Raw genomic sequence first — 27,214 nt, forward strand, 5'->3', positions numbered from 1 at the left:
GAGGCTCTAAAGCGTTTGGGAAGAGGGTGGGAACACTCATTGTGATGAATGGAGCAGTTTGAGCTATTGTCTTTTATTCTTTGCCATGATGGTTCTCATTCATCTGAGAACATTACTCTGAGATGAATGGGGCCCCTGATGCCTTTCAGAGACTCCTATGCTGTAGACAGGGCAAAAGACCCCGAGATCTGGGTGCACACGTAGGTGGGAAGAATGTGGGGCTTACAGGGACCTCTGCCCTATCCTTCCCACTCCCCATAACTCCTAAGCTTTCCTCACTTGAGCCCCCAACCTCTCCCCTCCCCTACCACCATCCCCACTTATTCCCTCCCCTAACGCTCCTCCCCTCACTGCAACCCCAAACCCCTCTCCCACTATTTTCCCATTCCTCCACCCCCAATAGCCCTTCTTTCCCAGGAAGCATTCGCAAGTCCAATTTTCTCCCCAGGGACTTTGCTTACATTTGCACAGAATAAAATTGCCACCCATGACTCACAAATTGTAGCAACCTCCAGCCATTCAGTCCAACCCCTTTTTTTTGTCTTAGGTGGAGGCTTGTGATTAATTTATCCTTAGTTATGTTAATTGAAGGGCGAAGTTTAGAGTCATCAGTCTCAACAAGATCAGTAATTTATCCAGTCAGATTTTAGAGCACTAACAAGAGTCAAACTTTAAAGCATATAAAATGGCGAGAATGGAAACCCCATAATCATTTTTCTCCACTGGCTTATGTGTGTTGTAAATAATGTACATTTCTTAAAACTGTTCTTAATTTGGGTCCACAAAGATTTAGTGGGTGCCATGCACTACCATAGGTAAAACTTGACAAATTGAGAACATTTTAATCCCTATCAATCAATAGCTTGATCTCTAGTTCTGAACAAAAAAACAGTAGAAACTTTTTGAAAAATGGCTGTGTTTTCTGGGCTTATATCTCCACAACTCCTCATCTCAAATGACCCCACATTTGGGTCACTAACCCTACCCTGCATCCTCCTGAGGCACACCATATTTCAAAGGACTCTAAGTATGTCAATTTTAGAGGCTTTAGAAAGGTCGACCTTTAAACAGAAGTCATGACATAAGCTTAACTGTTGTGGTGCAGCACCACCATAATATGAACAACAAAAGTTGCTGAGGGAAAACAACATCCAGAAGACAGCCTATTTAACTGTTACTGTAAAACACACTGTACCCACTGAATGAAGGAAAATATTAAGAGACTGTGGCACTACGCCCCCATATTCTTCATAGAGATATTGTTATGATATGCAAAAAGAAAAGGAGTACTTGTGGCACCTTAGAGACTAACCAATTTATTTGAGCATGAGCTTTCGTGAGCTACAGCTCACTTCATCGGATGCATCTGATGAAGTGAGCTGTAGCTCACGAAAGCTCATGCTCAAATAAATTGGTTAGTCTCTAAGGTGCCACAAGTACTCCTTTTTCTTTTTGCGAATACCGACTAACACGGCTGTTACTCTGAAACCTGTTATGATATGATTATGGCATAACTTAGATGTATTTTATGCAAGATAAGGCACGGGAGGTAGCATTGGAAAGGTTATGATTTACTGAATATGATTATCCTATTTGTATGCATGTATCATTATTGTATCTGAAGTTAGGAATATTGTCTATGCATCTATTACAAATGTGTTTACACCTTGGGAACTCCCACTATGCAATCAGTCTAGATGGCCGGTTGGGAAGGGCCATTAGGGAAAACAATAGGTCTTTGAAGATGCTAATCTCTCACCAGGAAGCCTTCCTGGGGATGCTGCAAAGAGCCTCTGTGTAATGGCTGCAGAGACATGTGACCAAGTCACGTGGTACTGGACTCCATGATAATACGAGTATTTTTCCACTGACCGGGGGTGGGAATCAAATACTGTTTAAGGCAAGGGAGTGACATCATCGGGGTTCATTCTTCATTGACTCCCTGCCCAAGAAAGAGGACTGCTGGAAACACCTGAGAACAAAAAAGACTGGACTAGAGGAGAAGGGGTGAGCCGAGGCTAGAGGGTGTCTGGCCTGTGAAAGGAAAGTCTGGATTTTTAAGCTGCAAGCAAATGCAGCTTGCCTTCAAGAATCTCTGCAATCTGCCCAAAACAACATTTAGGATGAGAATTTGCTACTTATAACCAGGTTTCAGAGTAGCAGCCACGTTCGTCTGTATCTGCAAAATTTGTTAGTCTCTAAGGTGCCACAAGTCCTCCTTTTCTTTCTACTTATAACCAGTTTCTTTAGTATATTAAGCTTAGATTGCGTGTTTATTTTATTTCTTGGGTAACCTGCTTTGATCTATTTGCTATCCATTATAATCACTTAATCTATCATTTGTTAATAAACTTGTTTTTGTTTTGTCTAAAACCAATGCGTGTGGAAATCATAACTTGGGTCAGAAAGCTGTGTATAGTCCTCTCCAAATTGAGGCAGAGGGCTAATTTCATGAGTTTACGCTGTACAGTTCTCTGTGCAGCACAAGACAGTATAATTTTGGGTTTACACTCCAGAGCAGGGTGTGCACTTGACTACACAGTTCCTTAGCTGAGAAGTTCCTTAGCTGAGCCTTCCCATGCAGAGCTGAGCTCAGCACCTGTGTGTAAAGCTGCAGCTGGGTGTGTCCCTACTTGTATGTGTGCCTGTGGGAAGGCTTGGCAGGCTGCATAGCAATACAGTTTAAAGGGGAACCCAGTATTTGTGAAATGACAACTGTCACAGCAGCCGCATGTGTAACTCTGAAAATGAGAACAGTAGAGTGGATGATACAGATGTGAATGAAAGTTGCCTGATGCTGCTGGCAAGATCTGACTAGTTGCACATGGTGGAACAGCAGTGGAGGGTTTATGAAATGAGCATCATGTGATAGGATGGTATTGTGATGTGAATCTGGGATGATCAACAGTGGCTTTAGAACTTTTGGATGGAAAAGGCCACATTCCTGGAGTTGTTTGCTCAGCTTGCCCCAGCCATCTAGTTCAGAGACACCAAAATGAGAGCTGTTGTGACAGTGGAGAAATGGGTGGTGATCGCTCTCCGTAAGCTTGCAACTCCAGACTGGGTAGGTTGGCAATCAATTCAGTGCTGGAAAATCCATGGTGGGGCAGTTGTCATCCCAGTATGCAAGGCCATCACACATGTCTTACTACAAGATTGTGACTCCAGGTAATGTGCAAGAATAATAGATGTGTTCAGTTAAATAGGCTTCCTTAACTGAGGTAGGGCAATGGACAGGACATATCCTGATTCTGGCCCCCCACATCTGGCTTCTGAGTACATAAACAGAAAGAGACACTTTCCCAAGGTTATGCAAGCACTGATGGATCACTGGGGACATTTACTGACAACAATAGTGGGTGGTTTGGGAAGGCATATGATGCTCACATCTTTAGGAATACAGTACTTTTTGAAAGTACTGTTGCAAAGGTTGCAAGTAGGAACATTTTTTCCTGGACCAATATATTCACATTGGTGAGATTGCAATGCCAATTATGAATCTAGCCAACCCTTTGTTTCCCTGGCTCGTGAAGCTGTAGAATGGGCTCCTGGACAGCAGTAAGGAAAGATTTAACCAGCTCCTAAGCAGGTGCAGGATAATCATGAAGTGTGCATTTGGCAGATTAAAGGGACAGTGGAGACATCTTATAACTAGGTTGGATCTCAGTAATTTGCGGGGCCAAAGACAAAATGTTACTAGCAGGGTGGAGAAGAGAAATGGAAAGATTTTCTGCTGTTTTTGAGCAGCCTGAAACAAGGGCAATTACCAGAGGCCATCAAGACATGGCATGGCTGAGGGAGACCTTAAGAATACACTCTAACAGTTTGCCTTAGTCAGTCAGTGAGCTGGCTAGGTTATGAACTCTGAACTTATTAATCTGATGAGGTGTTATTGATTTGGGGGTTTACATTTGTCTGTAAGACAAAAAAATCATTGTTTTCACAAAATAGAACTTTATTGTGAAGTAATAACATAACACACTGCTTAACAAAAAAAGAGTGCAAGGTACCTGCTGCTCTGGGCTGCATTATAAGTCAGTGTATACATACTCGTAGCAGTTCTTGTTGTGCACTGAATTGAGTGAAAGGGATATGATTGCAGGGCATGCTGGCACCTTTAAGGGGTGTGTGTGCCCTTGAAACAGGAATTATCCATGCAGTACAATGGCTGATGGGGTATAGCCCTTTGGACATTCTATTCCATACTACTTTGCAGCATCCAAGTTTGTTTCCTGAGGAGTTGCATGATGTCTTGGTGCATTTCTAAATACACCTCTTGGTCCTTCTGCCTTTCTCCAGCATGTGTTTTCATCCTACCCACCCATGCTCTCTGGTCACACAGGCTCCAGACTCAGAACTCTTGAGCAGTTCCAAAAACCATGGTCCTCCCTTTTCTTTTCCCTACCCCTTCTCATTGTGGCTGGTCTTTCAGCAGGTGTGAAGGAAGTGGCCCTCAAGGATACCCCAGATGAGGTCATTGATAAATAACCAGATAAAGATAGCAAGATTTTAAGGGGTTAGCGGACATCAAAAGATTAGTGTCACAAATCCCTATAGAGATCCGCATAAAAATATGTATAGGGTTACACTTAATAGTGCTTGCTTCAGGGCTGTCAAACAGCACACACAATGCTAAGTATATGGGGTACAGTACATACAATATGGCAGTGAGCACCACATAGTGGTGAACAGAAGTAGCAACCCTGGGAGACAGGACCAGATGTTTTCTTGACCTTCTTGGGCTTCTGGCAGGACGGTTGCAGTTCCTTCCATTTTGCCTGACATTGGAACTTGTCCCTGTTGCTCCCCAGTTTCTGCATCTCCTCTACAATATCTAAATAAATAACTTTATTCCTGCAGGAATTCCACAACTGTGCTTGCACTGCTCCTTCCCCTCACAGGCTGAGGAAATCCAGGACTTCTTTTCTAGGCCAGGTTGCACCATGAGGTTTGGCTGGACTTTTAGCTGTAGCTCTACATGGAGCCATATCTGTGGGCTCATATAAGTGAGCCAGCAGGTAGAGAAGCATTTCCAAATGTTGCTGGAGATTTTAAGGGGTGGGTAGACTTCCAGTCACTGCGACCACTGGGCAATATAGTTCAAAAATTCAATCAGAGCAATCAATGTAGTTGAGGCAGTGGCATTACAGGATTGTTGCTGGAGGACTGTTTGTACTGTATAGGTAAAACAGCATCCACATAAGCATGATAGCATTGGAAGAGTGCCAGTAGAATACTTATGTTGCTTGGGGAGGTGGTTTAACTTGACTGGCAGAAGTTCAGGATATTGTTGGCAGGACTCAAAACAGCATGGACATATGTCGGGCTGTGGCGATTGAAGGCAAGTTTTATCAATAAAACTTTGTGGCATAGATCCGACCTATATATGTGCCTGGGTAGTTGGATTGTATCAGCCAACCTTTAATATACCTGATGAGGTTTAAACAGGTACTGTGTAGTTAATTAGGACCTCATCCTATCTTACCTCCCCCTACCTATGGGACTGTGGAGAAAGTCTTCAGCAGTATGATGAAATAAATATAATCCAGCCTCATGAGAGCAGAAAGGAAGAATCCCATTTTGAGGGTATTTGATAGTCATTTAACTAGAGTATCATATCTCCATCAGGGTAACTAGTACCATTCATCTTATGGAATACTTTGATTAATACTACTTTTTTATACCTTAAGGAACTAGCCTCAAAGGTCTTTTTCATGAGGACTAATATTGCATTTCAAGATCTAGCCATTTTGCTTTCCATGTTTTCTCTCGTGTTCTTTGATTAAATGCCTCTTTGGGCTTATCAAATATAAATTGTCAGACTGCACCACTTGTACAAAGTCTGTCTGAATGGTTTCCAAAAAAAGCTATGTATGTTTCTCTGATTTTTGGAAGAAGGTTAAAAATGTCCAAAAAGGACTCTCTGCTGAGTTCCAGCCTGATAGAGGGGTTGCTGGGTCAGAATATCAGTAAATAGAGATTGTATAATGCCACAACTTGGGGAAGACAGATTATCCCCTAAAAAGCCCAGAAAACACTTAAAGGAAATAGCAGGTAAATCTTTTCACATAATTTGACACTAATTTCTTTCACTTAGGTGGATGGGAATAATTTAAGACCCAACACTATTTTTCTATCCACCAACTCCAAGTTCCCCATGCTGCACAACCGACGCTGGCCTAAGGAGGGCTCAATGCATTTTTTCCAAAGCTCATCAACACCCCTGAGCATTGGCCAGGGGACCATGTGAAATGCTGCAGATTGACACACATTCATCTGCTCTAGAGAGTCAAAAAATGTTCACATTTCTTGATTGAAAAATAAACGTATTTTCCTGCAAAAATGTCTTTTTTAAAAAAAACAAACCAGCTCTACTTTCCTTTTCTCCTCTTTTGCTCTGGGGCTGAATGTACTACCATTTTACAGATGCTTCTTTCTTTTTTACTCACACATAATTAACAGATTTCTGTGGACTGGCCTATATTAGCTCACTGAGTGAGATACATTTCAGGACAGAAACATGTAGCTGGTGTTCACAAGCAGACAACTCACATGCATTTTTATATGAACAAGCAGTATTAAAAGAACCTTTTAATTAATCTCTCATAAGTTCTGATTTCCAAGAACTAAAGGGGTGGTTCAAGTATGGCCAAAAGAGTTCTCACAAGTGAATACCAAATAGAATATTAAGACAGACATACTACTAGAATTTTCACTGGATAAAATCTAGTGAAGTATTTGAAAACCCATTCACTTGTTATTTGCCATTTTTAAACACAAGGCTGTGAGCCTATACCAGGAATTGCCACTGCCATTGTTTCCTCCTATATAAAACAGTCCATTTGTTTTAACACAATGGTGGAAGAAAAGAAAATAATCTACCAGTAAAAGAAAAATATAACCATTCTGCAAGGCAAATTAAAACTATGGCCCAGTTTCTGGCATGAGATATACATAGGTTTTGGCTCATAGAATAAATTCACACACATTTAATTATAAACTCCTCTAAGCATTTACTATATGTTTGTACAGCAGCTAGCATGAAGGTTCCAACCATGTTTATGCTTCTAAACTGTATCCCAATACAAATAAAAAGTGTAGGGGAAAATCTGCTTTCAAGGACAGAAGAAATTGAAATTGTGGCATTGCACTTCTTTATACATTGGTCAAGAAACTGTATTTTTCAAAGTAAAAATACTAGATTAGTAAGACTAACAGAAACTGAAGCATAACCGATAAAGCACTAGTTTTCAAGATCCTTATATTTAAGTGAAGAAGAAGTGTGTCCATTTTTTACAAGCTGATCTGTGAGTGGCTATAAACAGAACCTTGTTCTGGAATTAAAATATTTGAGGTTAGACCCTCAGCTGCATGAGGCGGGGAAGCAATGGTGGCTCTAAGCCATCTTCTGTTTCTCTTGATCCTGTGGCTAGCCAAGGGATGAGCCAATACCCACTATAAATCAGAGTAGCCACAGGCTGCGGTCCCAGCTTTATGTCACCAGAAGAATCCCGGGTGTCTTTAGGATTTCCCTTTACCTTAAGATCAGTTTTAAGTCCCCTTTACATTGTTGAGCTGGTGCAAAGGAGTCTTGACCAGAACCAGGTCCTTTGATTCAAATAGTTCAAGTTATAATGAAAGAGAGGCACATTTTTCTCTAGCTTGTGGCTCTGGCTAATTATCTGTCTGTTCTGCTACTTTATAAAGACTAGGAGTACTTGTGGCACCTTAGAGACTAACCAATTTATTTGAGCATAAGCTTTCGTGAGCTACAGCTCACTTCATCGGTATGCAGCCGATGAAGTGAGCTGTAGCTCACGAAAGCTTATGCTCAAATAAATTGGTTAGCCTCTAAGGTGCCATAAGTACTCCTTTTCTTTTTGCGGAATACAGACTAACACGGCTGTTACTCTGAAACCTGTCTTTATAAAGACTGATCATCTCAGACTGAAACAAGTGAGCTTCCACAAAATGCTCTCACTGAGGCTAAGCTTAAACCCCATGCACCCACATATGCATGTGCTCCCACAGCAAAGGGATGAATGTCTGGGGAGTCTATTCATTTTTTCTTTCATTCGATCATACCATCACCTAGCAAACTTATATTAAGGGCACATCTATGGAAATGTTAATACTTAGTTCTTCAAAATATAGGGTAAAATCCACGCTGTGCAGGGGGCCAGTACAAGGCCTATAAACTATTAAATCCCACTTAAACTCCCAAGGATAAAGTTTAAATGGAACTTAAGTGCTCAGGCTTTGTGCTGGTCTTTAGCACATTGGTAAATTCTACTCATAGTGACTGTACCCAGTGTTCAATTTGTGTAATCTGAAGTGAGGGTGAAGACTCTATGGAGGAGCTGGTTATCAATTCCTCCTAAACAAAACAAACACACACACAAATATTTGGTGCAATCTGGTGTACTCCAAAGGAAAAAAAAATTCTCTTCAAAGTATGTTAATTAGCCCCAGGTTTAAAGTAATTGCTATCAGAGTAATTTAGCAGTGTCCAGAAGCAGAGTGTATGACCTAAAAGACAGGGAAATCACCCCAATCCTGCATTCAAATGGTGACGAAATTTTAACAACAGGCTCTTGTTAACACCCTTGTAACAAAGCTATTCCAATAGTACATTGTAAAATAGTGATAAATTTAAAAAAGGCCCTAAATTAAAAAACTATTTCTAAATATACACTGTAAGATCCTCAAGGAAGGATCCATGTCTTCTTGCGTGTTTGTACAGTTTGTGGTCTCAGTTTAAGAGAGAGTGAATTATGAGGATGTACATATTGCAAGTGAAGGAATACTGTAAGCTAGAAGGCTATACAATCACATAAAAGGGATCTGATATTATATAATATAAAGAGAGCATACATGACGGCCTAGATCTTTTTTGACATTTTTCTTCATGAGTAAGGAGAGACCTGACAACTCACCCACAGACATGCAAACAGCATGATGGCACTGAAGTAATCAGCCAGATACTATCTAAGATATTTCCATTCACTCCAACAGAGTCCCTGCAGCTCCAATTTCAAATATGGTTGTTGCTTCTGAGAACAGCGAGAATAGTTTCTAATGTGTACAATTGTATCTACTCAAAAGTAGATTTCTAAATCAAATGAAATGGAAATCCTATAGGTGGTGTAATCATTATTAAGGAGTTAGTGTCTGCTGTAGATTTAAAATGGCATTCTGAACCTATTCAGGGACTTAACCTTAATGTTTATTTTAAACAAGGAACCACCACATTTAATTTGTTCCTCTTTACTTAACATTACAGAACATAGGCATTTCTGAGAAATATATTTGAAGGTTTTCCACTAATACAACTGTGATGATATTTTGATTTTAATAATAGGAAGAAAGTCAGTGTCTGAAACTTAGAAAATTAAATTAGTTCTTCACTTGTGGTTCACATCCCCAGGTTAAACTTCAGTTTCACATAGTGAGCATGGAGTCTGAGACCTAACAGTCTGCCTCGATATTTAAATATCACTGTAATAAAACTTGGGATATTTTTTAATCAAAGGGTAACATGAGAGAAGTGAAGAACATTGAAAATATTCTCCCCTTTCCTATCAGTGCTGAAAGAGAGATACCTGGGAACAGAGGTCAGTAATATTTTGCCCCTTCAGTCAAACTGGTAGAAAGAACTGATGTGCCAGACAAAGCATATTTTATATTTCAAAATTGCCCCAGCAACATCAGTAAAAGAGATTAAGTGATTTCCCCACCCCTGAATTTAATGTGACTAATTGTTTGTGTTAAATAACATCAATAATAAATATGGTCTTTGAAACAGTTTTTCCATTCAATGGACTAGTCAAATATGAAAAAAATGCTCTAAAATATTTTTTATTTCGCTTAATGTAAAATGTGCTACTAGTTGGTAAGAATTATAGTTATTACAAGATGGGACAAATTCATCTTAGTTATCTTAAATAACCAGAGTACTTTATCATCAGGGACAGATACAGAATAAATCTGGATATCAGTAGATGAAAACATTATCCTACTGAATTATTTCACTTGCAGAAAATATCTTGCTGTACTGTACTATAATATTGTGAAGCATGTATGAGCTACTACAGAGGGTCTAATTCTCAGAAACAGCTGCATAATGACTACACTGCCATGAACAATAACAAATTAAGGGCATCTACAGGAGTCCATCTGGGGTAGTGAGTATTCCCTTCCACTTATACAAAGGCAAGACTAAAATAATTGCAGGACTTTTAAAAATGTCATTCCTCTTATGCCTTAGTCCTGGGAAAAGACTGAAAAGGATTTAATTTATGTTCTAATTCATGCATTCTGAATGATTTCATAGATACATGAGTGAATTTTTTTCCCGATGTAGTTATAATCTTGAAAGTACCTAAAAAATTGAACTGTTCTAGTTAAAAATCAAACTGAACTAAATCAAATTTATCACCCCACAAGCCATTTTATCCAAAGCTTTAACAGAAGAAAAAGTATTGGCTACAGAAAAATATAATAAAGATTGCAATAAATCCATGTTTTTCAATAAAGTCCAAAAAAACACATACAGAATATTATACAGTGAACTACCTAACAGCACAGTCTGATGCTTGAATTATTTTATTTCTTCACTTCTGATTTTATTTACAACTATAATAACACCAATGATTTTGGGATAATAAAATTTTCAAACAAGGAGTGATTTTTCAGAGCATATCCTAAATTTAAAAAACTGAACAGAGAGATTAGTGACATAAGGTTGTCATCACATGCTTCTATGGAAGTTAATAAGAAGCAAGACCTAAAAACCCTCAAAGCACATAATAACACATAATAAATTCATAATATAGGCAGCAACAAAGCATAAGACATCCATCCACCCCCCCACACAGCATTCTGGGTTAATCTTCTGGTTTTGACCACAGCAGTACAGTCAGCATAGGCAGCAGCAAGAGAAATTCACAGCTCTTCCATCTTGTCTATAGGAGATCTTACAGTAAAAGTAGGCTTGGCAGAATTTGATTTTTTTAAATAGTGCTGACAAATAATATTAATGTTTATTCTAACCATTTGGTCAATTTTTATCACTTTAAATTTACACAGTTGTGGGACGTTATGGGGGGGTCAGACAATAGGGAGAGTCAGTTATGTAATGACATCAGATGTTGAGATTCAAAAAAGTTAAAGCTTTATAACTGTTAAAACACAAACTGCCAACATTACATCAAAATATACAAATTAAATATCTTTAAATTAAACTAAGTTCTCAAGTTGCATTTTTCTTACTTTGCCTATCTGTAAATGTTGATTATTATTTTTCATAAGTTTGTTTAGGTATGGTGAAATAGACATTTACCTACCAACATTTACTAATAAAAATCTAATTCTTCCAAGCCTATCTAAAAGAGAAAAGTGGAACTGTACTTTGTCCAAAAGCTGAAATTTCACTGATTACATTAAAAAAAAAAAAAAAAAAGACAAAACCCCCAACCTCCCTCCCCATATCCCCCCCACCAACATCCTCTGTTGATTTCCTGTTCCTAAAGTGGATTGTCTGCAATGTGACAAATGCATTCAGCACCACAATGTTCACTAGAGAACTAAAATGTAAAATAATAAAAACAGTAGTGATCATCATGTGGAATTGTGATGCTGTCTAAACAGGTTACCAGCTCTGTAGTCATGACATCACTTCATTCACCTGATGTAAGTTTACTACTATTTCTTACAGTAACATTTATCAATTATACAATTATTTAAAATACAACACAATTCAGAGTGCATTTGCAATGAATTACGAAGAGCAAATGATGTTATTTATGTGTACTACCTATTAACAATACTCACTACTGAAAATGCAAGAATCAATTAAGCAGTCCTAGTGTGTTTAGACCTTGATTCAAAGCACTTAAGCACAATCTTAACTTTAAGCAAATTGATATAATCATGTGTTTAAAGTTAAGCACATGCTTAAATAATTTGCTGAATTGGGATCTTGATGCTTAAATAATCAAAACCTCTCATTTTCTTCTTAGCCTCTTAAAATACTTATAACACAACCCCTAACCAGGTGATGTATCATGGCTTCTACGTTCTATTAATTCAATAGTAATCAACTGCGTCCAAGATAATAACCCTCACAAGATTTTCAATACTGCTAATGCCAATAGTATAATTAAAATATGCTGCCTATTACCAATAATCTTATTTCTGTAATTGTATGAATCATAAAACAACCAGAGCATAAACATACCAACAGATCACAATCTCCTAATTAAATCAGACTCGTGACGAGTAACAGATGGTGCTGAAAATAAATCATTTACATTTATATCATTCACAAAAAAGCACATTAGTATGTCAATATTCAAATGACAATAAAAATTCTTTAGCTCTCTAGTACCGATGACTGAAGAAGCATACAATACAGTGCAGAATCCAGAATCACTTATATCAGTAGCAGAACTCCTGTTGACTTCAGTGGATTCAGGACTCTGTCCGCGATGGCCCCAAATCTCAGGGCCTTGAGGACCTCCAACTTCAATAGGTTCTAGAGATGCTCGTAACCTCTCAGAGTTTAGGCAATTGTTTGTGAAACAAATATCCAAAAGGTATCCTCTTTAACATGGCTTTTCACTATAAACAGGTTATTGTATTAGCAGGATTTTTCAAAGTGCCTGACTTCCATTAGTTGAACACCCAACTCCCTTATGCCCAGCTGGAAATTTAAGCCATTTTTTCCCATTATGTAACAGATATGTTGGTATATCTGAATCAGAACATAACGGCTGCATATAATCAATGCAAATGCTATTACTTGGCTTATGTTAATCGATTATGAACTTACCATATTTTTTCATTTTAAAAAATATGGCAAAAGGAAACAATGTAAAGCTTTAATACAGTATATTTATATTCTTTTTATACAGCTTTGTGACAGAGTATACCAGACCCTCTGAAGCCCTCTGCTGGAGGACTCATGGCCCTGACACACCCTGCCCCAGAAAAGGGCAGTGGAGAGAGTCCTCCAAGCTGCCTAGAGTGGCTGTGTGGGACACAGCCAATCAGGGCCCAGCAGGTCACTATAAGAAGAGCTGCAGGGCCAGAGTCACATCAGTTCCTTGCTGGAGCTGGAGCTGTATGAATGGTGTATGGCTGGTTGAGGGCTGTGCTGCCAGAATGTAGAACTGATCAATGAAATTGTTCATAAGCAAAGTTTTATGAATGAAACAACATTCATTCATAAAACCAATTACCCCACTAACTGGCTAATTGAGTTTCACTTTCGATCCAATTGCTGCTTAAATCACTGAAACTTACACTGCGTCAACATTGTAACTTCTGCTCACTGTTTGCCATTCCTTACACTTGTCCATATTGAAACTCAAACTCCATTTTGTAAATCCTGCTGCAACCTGCATTTTGCAAAACCCGATATAATCTTATTAGTGTACTTTAGATGTGTGAATGAGGTATGGATAGATGATGGAATCAACCTCCAGCCCCAGCCTGTCCTGATGAAATAAAGTGTAAATACCAACGGCTGAAGATGCAGACAACAGCCCTGACAAAGCAAGAAAAGAACAAAAGTACAATTGAAGAAACATCAAAGCCAGATCCCAGGTTGAAAGTCATGTCTGCAGTTGACGGGTGATCAATCACACCGAACCCAGAGGCAGTGTGACACAGCAAGACCTATAGACTCTGGATTCAAACTAAAGCCTACAAAAAGGATGGGTGAGATGGAAGACTTCAGAGGGTAACATTCTGCTGCCAACATGGAAGGGCATCGGTGCATGCCCAACAGAGACCCAGCTCTTCCTTGTGCCTGGGTTTCTCAGCCAGTTAGCCACCACAAGCTATGAACCCAAGCCACAAACTCAAGCTAGGACATGTAACTATGATAACAACCTTGCAGAACCTGTGTGTGTGTGTATGAATATAAATGTGTGAATAAATATGAAATTGAATGGAAAGTTATAGCTATAACTAACTGCTTACTATGATTCTTTCTGTAATCACAATAGATGTGGCATTTTGCCTTATCCCCTTTAATAAGATCCTGCTGGTTTTTATTTTATTGGTATAACAAGAACCCAGGGAGAGTGAGAAGGAGCCTGAGCTGGTTGCTGGGACTCCATCAGGACAAGGTCCTAAGGAAGGGTGAAGAGAGCATGGGGAAATGGCCCAGGGAATTAGAGTACCGGTGCTACATAGCTAAAGGGAGACAGTGGACAGCTTCTATCTACAGGGTCCCTGGGTCCCCCTCCCACTTCCATTAGCCACTGGGGGAACTGGCCTGGACATTGAGGCACCCCAGAGGGGGAACTGAACGGCAGTGACCCAGTTGGAGAGCTGTAGCCAGAAAGGCCCTAAGAGGGTGAAGGGAAGGGAGCCCTGGGGCACTGCTCTATCCTGGAGCACGGACAACTTGAGGGAGTTGTTACAGATGACAATGAGAAAACCACTTTTTGGACTTTACCCTGGAAAGCATTTTGCTTTTCTCTCTCTCAGACAGTGTGTGACTTGGCCAGAGGGCCGAGAGAGTATATGCATGCACACACTTTCAGCCAAGGGGGGTGTTCGTGAGAGGTGAGTGTGCCCTGTGGAGTGTGTGTGAGTGGAGATTTGGGACTGACCCCTGAAACAAGGGGACAATGGAGACATTGATAAGGCTGCTTGCCCAGCATCAGCACAGCTCTATTGAAACCCAGAGGGCACTAGCTGAAGTGCAGCGGGCTGCTCAATAACAGCAGGCTGCACTCCTCGAGGTGCTTCAGCTCGAGCAACACCAGGAGCAGCAATTCCAGGAGTCATTGTTGCAGCAACTAACTAGCTAGGTCTCCTCAAACCAGTTGAACTCTGGGTCCGGGATACCACTGGCCAAACTGGGGCCACATCATGATCCAGAGGCCTACTTAGTCACCTTTGAGTAGGTAGGCACAACTGCTACATGGGATAAAGACACCTGGGCCACTCACCTGGCCCCGTTCCTGTCCGGGGAAACTCAGGCGACTTACTGGGCTCTAGAAGACAAGAGGTGAGAGATTATTGGACAGTGAAGCCTGCCATACTTGATCGCCCGGGTTCCCAGAAACCTATTTGTGAAGTTTCTGCTCAGAGCTTTTTGCCTCAGGGGCTTGCCCATGGGCCATAGCCCTATGCCTCGAAACTAGGCCACCCGATGGCTACGCCCTGCAGTCCGCACAACAGTAGAGCTCATAGATGCGATAGTCTTGGAGCAGTACTGAGGCATATTGCCAATGTAAATTTAAACCTGGACTTGGTAGCATAGTTCCGATTTACTTGCTGCTTCAGTCCAGCTTACAGAGGACTATTTGCTCACTACCTGGTCTGACAAAAATACCTCGCCAAGGTCTGACAACTGGCAGGCCCAGGGTTCAGAGGACCCTAGCCGTTGCCAAAGGGGGCACCCAGGAGACCTGAACTGACCCAGAAGGAAAGTCCCTGTGGATTCAGGACTGAGGCACTGGTCATGATTAGAGCTCCGTATCTGTCATGATTAGGCCTCCATGACTTCTGCAGCGTGGCTGACCCCACAGGGTGGCTGCTGCTGGAGTGGCCCTGGGGACAACCACAGCAGCCGCTGCTCTGGCAGCCCCCAGCAGCAATCCCCAGCTGGAGCAGCTGCAGTCTGTGGCCCTGGGCAGCTGGTGCCACTGGCCCCAAGCAGTCCCCCCAGCAGGGCCCCCCTGATTCCCTTCCCTCAGCAGCCACCCTCCCACAGCCCTCCAGCACCTCCCCTGCCCCCCCACCCCTCCCCCCCAAGATTTAATCACAGGTATTTTTAGTAAAAGTCATGGACAGGTCACGGGCCGTAAATGATTGTTTATTGCCCATGACCTGTCCATGACTTATTTACTAAAAATACCTATTACTAAATCATAGCCTTAGTCATCATGGGTGCCTGCCCTCCCATCCCAGAGCTGCACCCCAGAAGCTCCGAAGAGAAGGGGTCAGCCAGACCCTATTAGTATGGTATGTTTTCACTGTGGGAGGCCAGGACACTTCAGCTGGTCCTGCCCATCATGGAATATGATTTCTTAGACTGTGGGGTCACAGAAACATGTAGCAGCTCTGAGCCCAGGCTCGACCAGTGGCATAAGGCGTATGTGGCCCAAGTCACTGGAGGAGGGTGTACTTATGCCCGGCTGGTAGACTCAGGGTACTCCCAAACCCTGGTTCGAGAGTCCCTGCTAAACCTTAGCAACCTCCAATATGACTGCCCCTTCAAGGTGACATATGTGCATGGGGATGTCCACTCCTACCCCACAGCGTGGGTACAACTGAAGGTGGGTTGAGCATGAAGCAAAAATTTAGGTTGGCATGACAGAACACCTTCCCTGGAAGGTTATAACTGGGAGAAACTGGCAACAGTTCCCCTGCTTGCTCCTCCGCCAATCAGGTCCTCCTACTCCAGCTGAACCAATACCCCAACAGCTAGATAAGATATTTCTAGTACTGAAATCTGACCTTTTGGAGGGGTCTTCCCAAACCCAGAGGATTAGTAAATTTCGAAGGCAACATTGAGAAGAAGGGAGGGCCTGGTTACAGACCCATTTGGCCGGGGAGACAGAACTAGGGAAACCATCTCAGCAGATGGATGACACCCAAACAGAAGTGGGAGAAGTGCCTTCAGATCTGGGAGACCCTCTCCAGGAGGTTCATCCTCCTGACATAGACTTAGCACATTTAACCCAGATCTATGATCAGATATGTGGGCAAAAGGAAGATGAGACCTTGAGTGAGTCATATGCCTGGATAGCAGTGATAGACTGAAAAGTTACCCAGGAGGCCCAAGCTGCCCAATTTCCCCATTTTGAACTAAAGAATGATATGCTCTATCGAGTTGACCTCGACCCAAGGACTTTAACAGAAGTATCAAGGATTTTCCCTAATTTTCTGTGAAGAGGAAAGGTTTCAATTCATTTCCCTTCCCCATGCACATCTGATACCTGAAGTTCTTGCCCTTTTCAGAATTAAACCAGGCTGCAGTTTTGAGAGTGGTGTGGGAAGGACTGTAAAAAATTAATTTACATTCACAATTTTGTTTTTTGCACATCTGTAACATTTCTAAGCTGCAGGTAGATGCCTCGCTAGAGACATGCAGCTCAGGATTTGTACTCTGATATGTGCCATTGAAGCTGTACATTTCAAGGATTGTCTATCATCCAGAGAAGCACAATATCTTCTAGAGAAGACCTGGAGGGTGGGGGTTAACCTGGATAGGCTGAGGGCAGCAGTGCTGGGAAGGGATACAAAAAAGGAAAGGGATATGAGAAGCTGCAGATGGATTCTGTCCTTTACAGGAGTTGCTTTTTTTTATCCCTATATCCGAGGTCTGCAAAACTCTTGCTTTGTTTCATTATCCTGTTTGCTGCCTCTGTCAGACTGAGATGAGGCATGACTAGCTAACACAATCCACTTGCTGCCCACATAGAGACACCACAGATATCACTAGAAAGAAAACAGAGGGCCTAAGCTTCCAGAAACCACAAACTTCCACCCAGTTGAAACAGAGGAGAATTTCTGTTATCTGGAATTAATAGTACTCAGATTTTCACCATTTGTGGACCACCTACAGATTGCAATGTAGACACAAACACTAATTTGCGTGGCAACCATTCAATTTGACAAAGCTTTCCTCAGCCATCTGGGTTTTACAGTAACCATATACAACAAGCTGCCAATCTGTCATGACTATGTCCTACACACATAAAGACCTCATATTAGTCATCAATACACCACCTACCTGTAGTACCATGGCTAGAACTCAGGACCATTAGCACTCCGAAGACAGCCTTTGCCAGCGAAGCTAAAGCAGAATCTTGACATCACCCTCTCCAGAGGTACAGGGTTCCCAGATTACAAAGCAGGAGCGAAGTCACTCTTTAGCCACTAGTGCAGCTTCATGACTGCATTAGCCTCCACTCTGCTTGTTCCCTGAACTCCCCTCTGAGGGACAGGGGAGAAATCTATGATTATACACATATACCAGCCTACCCTAATCCCACCATCATCCCTCTCTGCAGTAGCTAGGAAAAAGGCCCCATATAGCTGGATGCACATTCCTGGCATGGGATCCCAGTAACCTGTCTCCCCTGTGCCTCAGAACCAGTGCAGTTCTACTGTGGGCACAGCTCTTCATGCCTGTAGAAGAGGGGGCTTTATCGCTTCAAAGCATTTAACAATCATTAGGTGAGACTGATTAATCAATCATACAGAATCTTCTTGGGAATTGTTAGAGTGTTCTCAGGGATGGGGAGCAGAATATTTTCAAAAAGGCCTGTTTTGGATTTTTATGAAGTTATGTCCTATCAGAAGTACTACTTATTTCACTTTGAAACTTTTTTCACCATCTGCATTACTGATGTGTGTCCTTCTTCCTTGTATGATAATGGAAGCATCTAACCAATTATCAGTAATTAATGTAAATGACCTCTTAGACGGTATCAGCATATATAACAGTTACTACCTTTTGATGTAAAGCTTTTCATCTTTGTTCTGCATAATCTGGATTTATTATAAGCACAACAGTTATAAAGAATGTGTTTTGAACAATCTTCCTTTCCCCCCCATATAAAAGCATTTTTCTTTTCTAGTCCATCTTTTCTCTTCAAGACTAGTCTCTGTGACAATCTCTCAGACTGCTGCTAAAAAGAGAGCTATCTATATAACTGGAGAGGGAAGTCAAGCCCTTTTAGAGGAGAAAAAGAATATTTGCATTTTAAACTATACTGTTCACAGCTAATTTCAGCATGTCACTAGAATAGGGGTGGAAAGCTTATACATTAGCAGCATCACTCATACATTTTTATCTGTATTTTATTTTTCTGCTTATTACATTTAAAGACAGTGAGAATCTCAAATCCTCAGGCAAAATTTTAATAATATGTCAGTAAGATTCTTAGTCCACAGCAGCAAGGAATTTCAGAGTAAAATTCTGAGCTCATCTCTGTGCTTATTTCTGTTTGTATCACTCTCTAACAGGATCTCAGAATACCTAGTAATCTTTCATACTGAGTCATAATTATTAATATGTAGACATAATGAGATAATTTGGGTTTTGTAAATGTGCATTCTATTTACTTTTACACTGTGATTTCTTTATTTCTGTTTAAAATATTCCTATAAAACACAAGTAAATAACTCATATGCACACATACTTATGTAGCTGTTGAAACCTCTATTATTAGCCTATTAATTTGCATTAGCTTATAATTCATTTCAGGAGTTACTGAAATGTAATGTAGTACTAAAAATAAGGTGCATTTTATTTTGGTATTACTTAAAACATCTGAAAAAATGTATGCACATAGAGGCATTTACGTATGATGAGCTTGATTTATAAGAAAAGATATCCATCTTTATGAACCATACTAGCCCCAGGAGGCTATGGGCAGTGGCAGCTCACTGAGAAGACCTGCCCTGGAGGGAGGCCAAGAAAGCAAGCAAGCAAGCATGGAAAAAGTGCAGCTTTGCAGTAAGATGCTGTAGAGTTGCTTGTGGCAGGATAGCCAACGTATAATAAATGAGTTCCCCTTGCCGAAGTTTTTTTGCTAGGATGACAGAGCATACAAGAGAGTCTGTAATAAACTTCTTCATACATGCCTCCAGGAGTGGAGGCAGATTTAAATAAAACTCTTCAAAAAGGAGGGCATAAATTGAGACCTGTAAATTAAAAACTACTGTGTAGATAAATATTTAACTAATTTTGTTACTAAATATCCTGCATTAAGAGTTTAGCCAGTCATGGACTCAAGGACCATTTAAGAGTAAGGTCCAAGATTCCCCTTCACCTCCAGTTCCACTATTCCAGCAAGTGACCAAGAATTTTAATGAACTGATTTAGTTTAACTGAAATCGCAGGATGTCCTGAAAGTTACAAATCCAGGATCTGTTAGACCACAAAGTGTGGAGAGAGTGAGTGAGCGAGCGAGCTCCACAGTCAAGGACCTCTCAAAAGGAAACACTTTGCCATCAGCGAGTCATTACCAGGTAGCTGTTAACTCAACTACTATGACTAGTCACAACAGCAGCATCACACACAGAAGAGTTCTAGCCTGAACAAAACCATTTAGGACTTTATAGATCAAACCCAACATTGTAACTGCATTAGCTTAACAGTGGAGGTTGCAAGAGTCTAGTGTCACAAGATCAGTTTCTGCCATTCTTCTCAGATGAGAAATTAATCTTCTGCTAGCTGAAGTTGGAAGAAGACATATTGACACTTATCTGCAAGTCCAGGAGCATGAATGAGTCCAGAAGACCCCCCACTCCGGAAGTGCAGGAGTCGTTTATGCTATCTGGAAATCAGGCTGACCAGAGATCATAACATCTTCAAAGCAAAATGCAAGAGCCATCTCTTTTCAAAAGCCTTCCCTAAAATATGTACATGTATGAGCTACACTTCATCGAAGTGCATTCAGAAATACTCCAATATTTTATCAATATACATTAATAAAAAAACCCAAAAAGCTCACTAATTTCCTCATTTCAGATATCCCTTTCAACATCACATACTCAAGTCTATTAAAACTACAAAGATGTTAAATTTGCTGAAGCTATTTTTTCACAATCAGAAGATCTAATACTCCAGACAAAAATAACCAAATAACAGTATAACAGTACTGCTTAATTAAAATAGAAGTTATCTGCTCTTTTTCTAAATTAGATGTTATATACACATGTACACATTTTAAAAACATTTCTTTTCTCTAGAATTACATAGTATTCATACACTATGGACACAATTAAGTAACTTCTTTTGAAATCATATGCTTTTCTTAAGAGTACAACTTCCCAACTCTAAATATGAAAATGCAATCCTAAAACATCTTGCATTTTCGCCTATTTGGAAATGTGATAATAATCACATAGATGTATGTGTGCCAACATTACTTTGCCTCCACTTCCACACATGTCTAATCTTTGGGAAACAATGTTAAAATTTGATATTTTAATTTGTAATACTTACGATTTCTCAAAAAATCAACTGTAATTGTTGATCACTAATTATACAAGTAACATCCACGCTGCAAAAACCCTCTAGCACAGGGTTTGGCTTGTAACATCACTAAGTTTTAATATAATAACCTGTTGAATTTTGACAAATATGTCAAATCTAATAAACCAAAAAAGGACAAACCTTAACCATCCTCCTTGTTGATCGCAAGGGTTCTCAGAAACTTCAGCTAGGATAAATGCAATGGATATATATACTTACATTGAACTCACAGAAATCAATACTATCAAGACTTTTGCTTCTATGTATTCTCCCTTTTATTCTTCTTAAAGAAGGTTTTCCTTGACTCACACTACAAGTAGCACCATTCGGATTTTCAGATGATGGAGTTACCCTGCCAAATAAAAACAATTATGTATAAGATTTTCAGAAATCTCAAACACTTGTTTAAATGAAGACATATTGTAAGGCACAAACAGTGTAAATCTAAACAAGTGATGAGTCTGACTAGAAAACCAAGTTTTCACCCAATAAGCACCACACACATTCTCAATGCTAAACAATAATTAAAGCTTTTAGATGCTAACATAATGGGTGCCATAGAAATACTTATAATAAATAGAATAATACTTTTATTAAATGTTGTCAGAAGAATGAAATGGATCTTAATAGAATTTCTTTTTCTGACAATTTTGAGGAAAATTCAGCCTTCTGATACAGGATCATGGCTCCCAGTGACTTCGACAGATTACCAACCATACATGTGCATGCGATTGTCTTTCTAACTTTTTCCATTTTGTGAATGTTAATGACTCTGCCACTACTAATGGATTTTGAAATTAATGGGATCTATTAGATTATAAAGATAATAGATTAGGGAAATACACGAGCTATACTTACAAAGTCAATTAACATGCAGGTAGTCTAAACTGAATCTGCAACTGCAGTACAGTACTATGAATAAGTGATTCACATTTCAAGTTGCTTGTTGGGAGCTGTTAATGACTTTAAACTAACCTGTTTAACAGTTAGCCAAATGTGTTAAATCCTGTGTGAGGTCAAATTTTGAAATGTGAGGTAAGCCACTAGTCAACCTGACAAAGTTTTGGAAAAGGAAGTTAAAAGACATAATCAGAAATGGACCAAAAAGAAAGAGAGCACTTTAATAACTAGAATAATCAGCGACAAGGTGAGTTAGGTAATATCTTTTATTGGACCAACCTCTGTTGGTGAAAGACAAAACCTTTTGAGGTACACAGAGCTCTTCAGTCTACAACATTAAAAACATTTAACATGAACATTCATGTGTCTAAAAATGTTTTTCCAATTATAGTTATAAACGGCACCTAAGATTAATATAGCTGAAAAAATTTTCAGAGTTACTTTTTGCATTTGACAGCACTTTGGGTAGCCAATTTGTTGTTTTCCCTGTACAGTCAGTTATTAAGATCCCTGTTCAAAAAAGCACTTAAGTGTTTGCTTAACTTTTAGTTAATTTGTTTGGAGTTAGTGTATTTATCATGTGCTTAAGTGCTCTGCTCATGAGTGGAACTGGGGAAAAAAGGTGGGAGTTCTTTTTCAAGCTCCGCACATGCAAATCATGAAAATGAGATGCTGCTCACAGTAGATTGTGCTGATGTTCAAAATAAGATTGGCTCCACAGGACTCCTTGAGCTTGGCTCCCCCTCAGTGGGGAAAAAATATGCCCATGGGCTCTGCTTGGCTCCTGGAGCTGGGCTTCTTCTTGGTTAGGAGGGAAAAAATCCAAACTCCTTCTTAGGAGAGAGAGGCATTTGTTTTGTGGGGAGGGAGAGGAAATAATTACAAACAAAGAAACTGATACGTGAACAGAGAGCCTTTAAATTTTCATATCCGTTACATCATTTGAAAAAAAACAGTAGTAAATATTACTGAGTTATGTGTAGTTGTTTGGTACATAGGATTTATTACATACAGTGTATTGTTATTGCCCTTGAAAATATAATTTTTAAAAAATTTTTTTTAGTATTGTTAGTTGGAAGAGACTGCAGAGCCAAGCTGGAGGCACATGTGTTTTAGATGAGTTTAGACGTTTCTTCCTCAGGCTAAAATAGTTATAATTTGTTATTGAAAGGGTAGCTAATAAATTTTCGTGTTCACCTCAAGAGAAGTCAATTTAATGCTGAATACTTTTGTCTTAATTCCCTCCTTCCTTATATCATGTTAAAATATTTTAAGTGGGTGATGTGCACTATTTTTGAGATGTAGCTCCCATTTTAAAAGCACCTGTGCTAGGCCCCTTTGCTATACATTTAAATTACTATAAATTCTATTTTTTTTAATCCACTGGCTGCAGTACTGGCTCATACTGAGCATTTCCTCTGTATTTTTAAAAAGCATTCAACCTCAATGAAAGAGCGCATATAAAAATAACAAATAGGTTCAATCAAGGTCATATGTTGTTTTTAATTGAACATTAAAAAAGGATGTGTTGGAAGGGGCTTTCTGGGACATTTGGAAGTCCCTTGTTAAAATTCTGTTTACTTAAAGGGAGGAGCATAATTTGCTGACTTTGATGGAGTCCATTCCCCACTGCATAATGCTAAAGAATCCCTGTCAGAGATTCCTTAACTCTGGAGTTTACAAAAATGAATCTGAAAAGTCAGTTTTTACGTCTGGAGATCTCAGATTGCGCCAAGTATTGTTAAAAAGAATCTCTAGAAGAGGATGCCCCCTATCCTTTATAAAGCCTCTCATTTCACCCCCTCCCTCTACAGAAAACAAAATAATATTTAATCAAGTAATTAAAAAGCCACTCTGCAGTTGGCAGTGGAGGGGAGAAGCTTTGCATGGTGCGCAGCAGTGGGGAAGGAAAGGCAGGCTAAGCCACTAATTTCTGTAGAATTTAAGTTATCACTTTTAAAATATGTTTTTGCATTTATGGTTGAGAAGATGACCTTGTAAGTGTGAAACAAATGTAAATCAGTCCAGTGTGGTCTGCCTGAATCTACAGCAGACAGTTCTATTGCCTTTGCTACTGCTCAAGCAATAACTTTACCAAGCAGAAACAATAACAGAGTGACTTGTCCATTTCACTGCTGCTATTCAGAATTCTGTGTGCAGTCGTGAAACTCTCAGAATCAAGTCAGTTCAATATTGTTGTAGTAGCAGAGGCATCCACCAGCCTTAGTCACAAGGAAGGACTCAGAAAATGGAGGCTGTAAAGTTGGAGGAGAGAAACAGATATTCAAAAACCACGAGTCTGGCCTCCCAAAATCATGAGATTTTTAAAAAAAGTTGAGTACATTTATTTGCCTTCTGACTTTTGAGTCTTTAGGGTACACTTGCTTACGTTTTCAAGCCTTCCTTTGCAGTCATGAGGGCTAGAAACTTACTTTTTTTTTAAAAAAGGAACACAGACTCTCATGCAATCTTATGATTCCAACAGCTGGCACTTTATGACAATTGCAAAAAGTCACAAGAAGCACAATAAAATCATGAGACCTAGCAACCCTGGATACCTCTTTCCTTCTTCCACCTTGTCACAGACAGGAGGCTCTGGCAAAGGAGAAGAAACATAAAATTCCTAGCAGATAAGGGGATAGAAGTTTCACTTTTTCCCATATATCTACTCACCATAGATTTAAACAAAAGATGGAGTGCTATAACAGGAGTTTTGGAGGACCAGTGAGCCTAGTGGTTGGAGTACTTGGCTTTCAGCCCTCTTGGTTGAGGAGCCTTAGTCTTCAAGGTAGGGAAGGGGGAGGAGAACCCAGGCCCTCCCTCTCCACCAGCTCCCAGCCCAGACCCAGTGTGCATCAACCCCTGAACAAGGGGAGCCCTCCCAGTGGGGAGTCTAAATCCACTGCCCTGGGGTACTTCCTCCCTCTGTGTCTTCAGTTTGGGGAATGGCCCTTCTAGTCCAGTTCACTGGGGGGCTTGCCTCCCACAGTGCCCTCTCATGGATCTTGGGTTGTATCCTGGCACAGTCCCAGGCTCCTTTGGGTGGGCAGCGGCAAGTTGGTGAGGCCAAACCCCGCAATACCTCTGGGCTCCACTCAGGTGCCAGAGGCTCCTATGTCTCCTTCAGTCTCCCTTGGGAGACAGTATGCACTCCCAGGTGGCTGCCTTGGCTGGCAGGCTAGTGACCCTTTCTCTCAGGTAAGGAGGCAGCTAGCTCTCATCTTTCCACCAGTCAGGCCCAAACTAAGACAGGTTCTCTTCTTTTCTCCCCCCTCCAGATCTGGCATTGGCTGCAAGTATAACAAGGTGGGACTAGCTCTGCCCAAAGGCTCTCTTTAACCCATGCTGTGGTGGGCAGTTTCTTTGCTTCATCACAAGTCTCTAGGAGGGTCACTTTCTATTCTTCTGGCCTTTCTCAAAACACATCCAATTTCAACCCCACTAATGAGAGAGGGGAAACCCATTTATAATCTAAACATTTACAGCAAATAAACATAATACAAGTTGATGCGTGCTGTTACCTCCCCCTTTAGTTATGAGAAATCACTTTTGTTTAAAACTAGAAAAACAAACAAATTATTTAATCCCTGTCTTTAAACACATTTATCTCTGGCATATGGGATTTATCATAAGCTAAAGGGGGGAAATTTGTGTAAAATTTTTGTTTTTGTTAAAAAATTTGTAGTACATTACTGTAGTACCGCTAGTTTAAGGGCTCTTGTCTTAGGGCCTGAAGAAGAGATTTTCAAAGCACTCTAGTGGATTTAGATACATTAGAAATAGTCAAGATTTTCAAAAGTGACTAGTGATTCTGAGTGCCCCGTTTGAAACACTTTGAACAGGCCTGATTTTCAGAGAGAGTGTGTGTTTGGTATTTCCTGAAAATCAGGTCCTTTTAATAAGGTTCAGCTTGGGCAACCTAAGGCACTGAAAAATCAAACTAGTAACTTTTGAAAAACTATGCTGTTTAAATTCTGACTAATCTGAAAACCTCAATTTGAGCCTGCAAACCTTACTTAGCATCCATAATCCTTACTCAGAAAAACAGTCTATTTGACTTCGACGTTGACTAGTCCCTGATGGGATATTGTATCTTTGTAAATTTCATTCCCATTGATCAGAAAATGTATTTTTGTAAATCTATCTAAATTATTTTTCTAGAAACTAAATAAAGTCAAGTATGTAATATATTTTAGGGATCTTGTTCCATTCACTTATAGCAAATCTGCTAACCTAACAAGATACCAAACTTCACTGACTCATGAGTAATCCATCTATCAAGAGACAACTTAAGACATAACATAACTAGGTAGAATGTATGTTCAAAAAATTACCTAAACTATTTATAATGCATGATATTATAGCTTTCAGAAAAGGCCAAAACATTCAGCAGTTTTTCTACATGCTGCAAGAACAATAACAACTTAGATATAGGTTTGCTTTGTTGACAACACACAGTAAAAGAATAAACACAGTTATTAAATATTATCCAATAAAATGTATACATATTATGCACTAAAACGTGCATTGCTGTTTAATTTCTTGCTTGTGCTACAAAGAGTTAAAAACATTCAGTGTCACAGATAAATTTTGGCTGAAACAAACTGGACTAATTTCAAAATGTGTTCTATTCATGTCAGTTACATTTAATAGTATTTCAAAATTTAACACAATTTCCAAGGCAGCTCTTCTTCCTATTTAACTAGTGTTACAGACTTTGAATGGCCTACTCAAGTTTACTTTCAGTGGGAATGTTATGCGACTGGAGTAATTACAGAATTTCAATACAATATTTAAGTACAAATTTAATCTTATAAATACAACTTAAATGTTATTTCTCTTATTGCTGACTACTGTTGTTGCAAACTTCACTACATGTTTGCCATAACCCCACATGAATCCTTCAATAAAGACTAATAACATATATTAGAACCAGGCATTGTGTAGGCAGCTGCTGCTGTGCAAACTTCCTCACACGTTTGCCATAACACCACATGTATCCTTCAATAAAGGCTTGATCTTGCCCTGCAAGGTGTTGAACAAAGTTAAATGTTATTTCTCTTATTGGTGGTAACAGTTCACTCAGAAAAGTATGGAATAAAGACATTTACATTTTCACATTTTGTGTATATTCCTACTGATGCTCCTCTGAAAAACAATATTTAAAGTCACTACAGTTAATGTTCAGTTGAAGGTCACACAGTAACTGAATATTTTCACAATAAGCAATACCAGAAGAGAAAAAAATTAAAAATTCAGAATCTTAAGTTGATAGGACTTATATCTGTTTTCTCACTATAC

At 39.8% G+C, this 27,214-nt stretch overlaps 1 protein-coding gene across 7 annotated transcripts in view; it reads right to left on the reverse strand.

Moving 5' to 3' along the window:
* Positions 1 to 27,214, reverse strand: part of TJP1 (tight junction protein 1) — a 308,783-nt gene that overhangs the window by 275,210 nt on the left and 6,359 nt on the right. For 6 of the 7 annotated variants that reach the window (XM_073303700.2, XM_073303698.2, XM_073303696.2 and 3 more), the window contains exon 2: positions 21,233 to 21,365. In XM_073303700.2, the coding sequence (XP_073159801.2) occupies positions 21,233 to 21,365 (133 nt within the window). Of the gene's footprint in view, positions 1 to 21,232; positions 21,366 to 27,214 lie in introns of those variants that run through there. The other variant, XM_073303697.2, reaches the window with a different exon arrangement.

This window comes from Lepidochelys kempii, chromosome 10 (assembly GCF_965140285.1).
Source record: "Lepidochelys kempii isolate rLepKem1 chromosome 10, rLepKem1.hap1, whole genome shotgun sequence".
NCBI classification, from domain to species: domain Eukaryota; kingdom Metazoa; phylum Chordata; order Testudines; family Cheloniidae; genus Lepidochelys; species Lepidochelys kempii.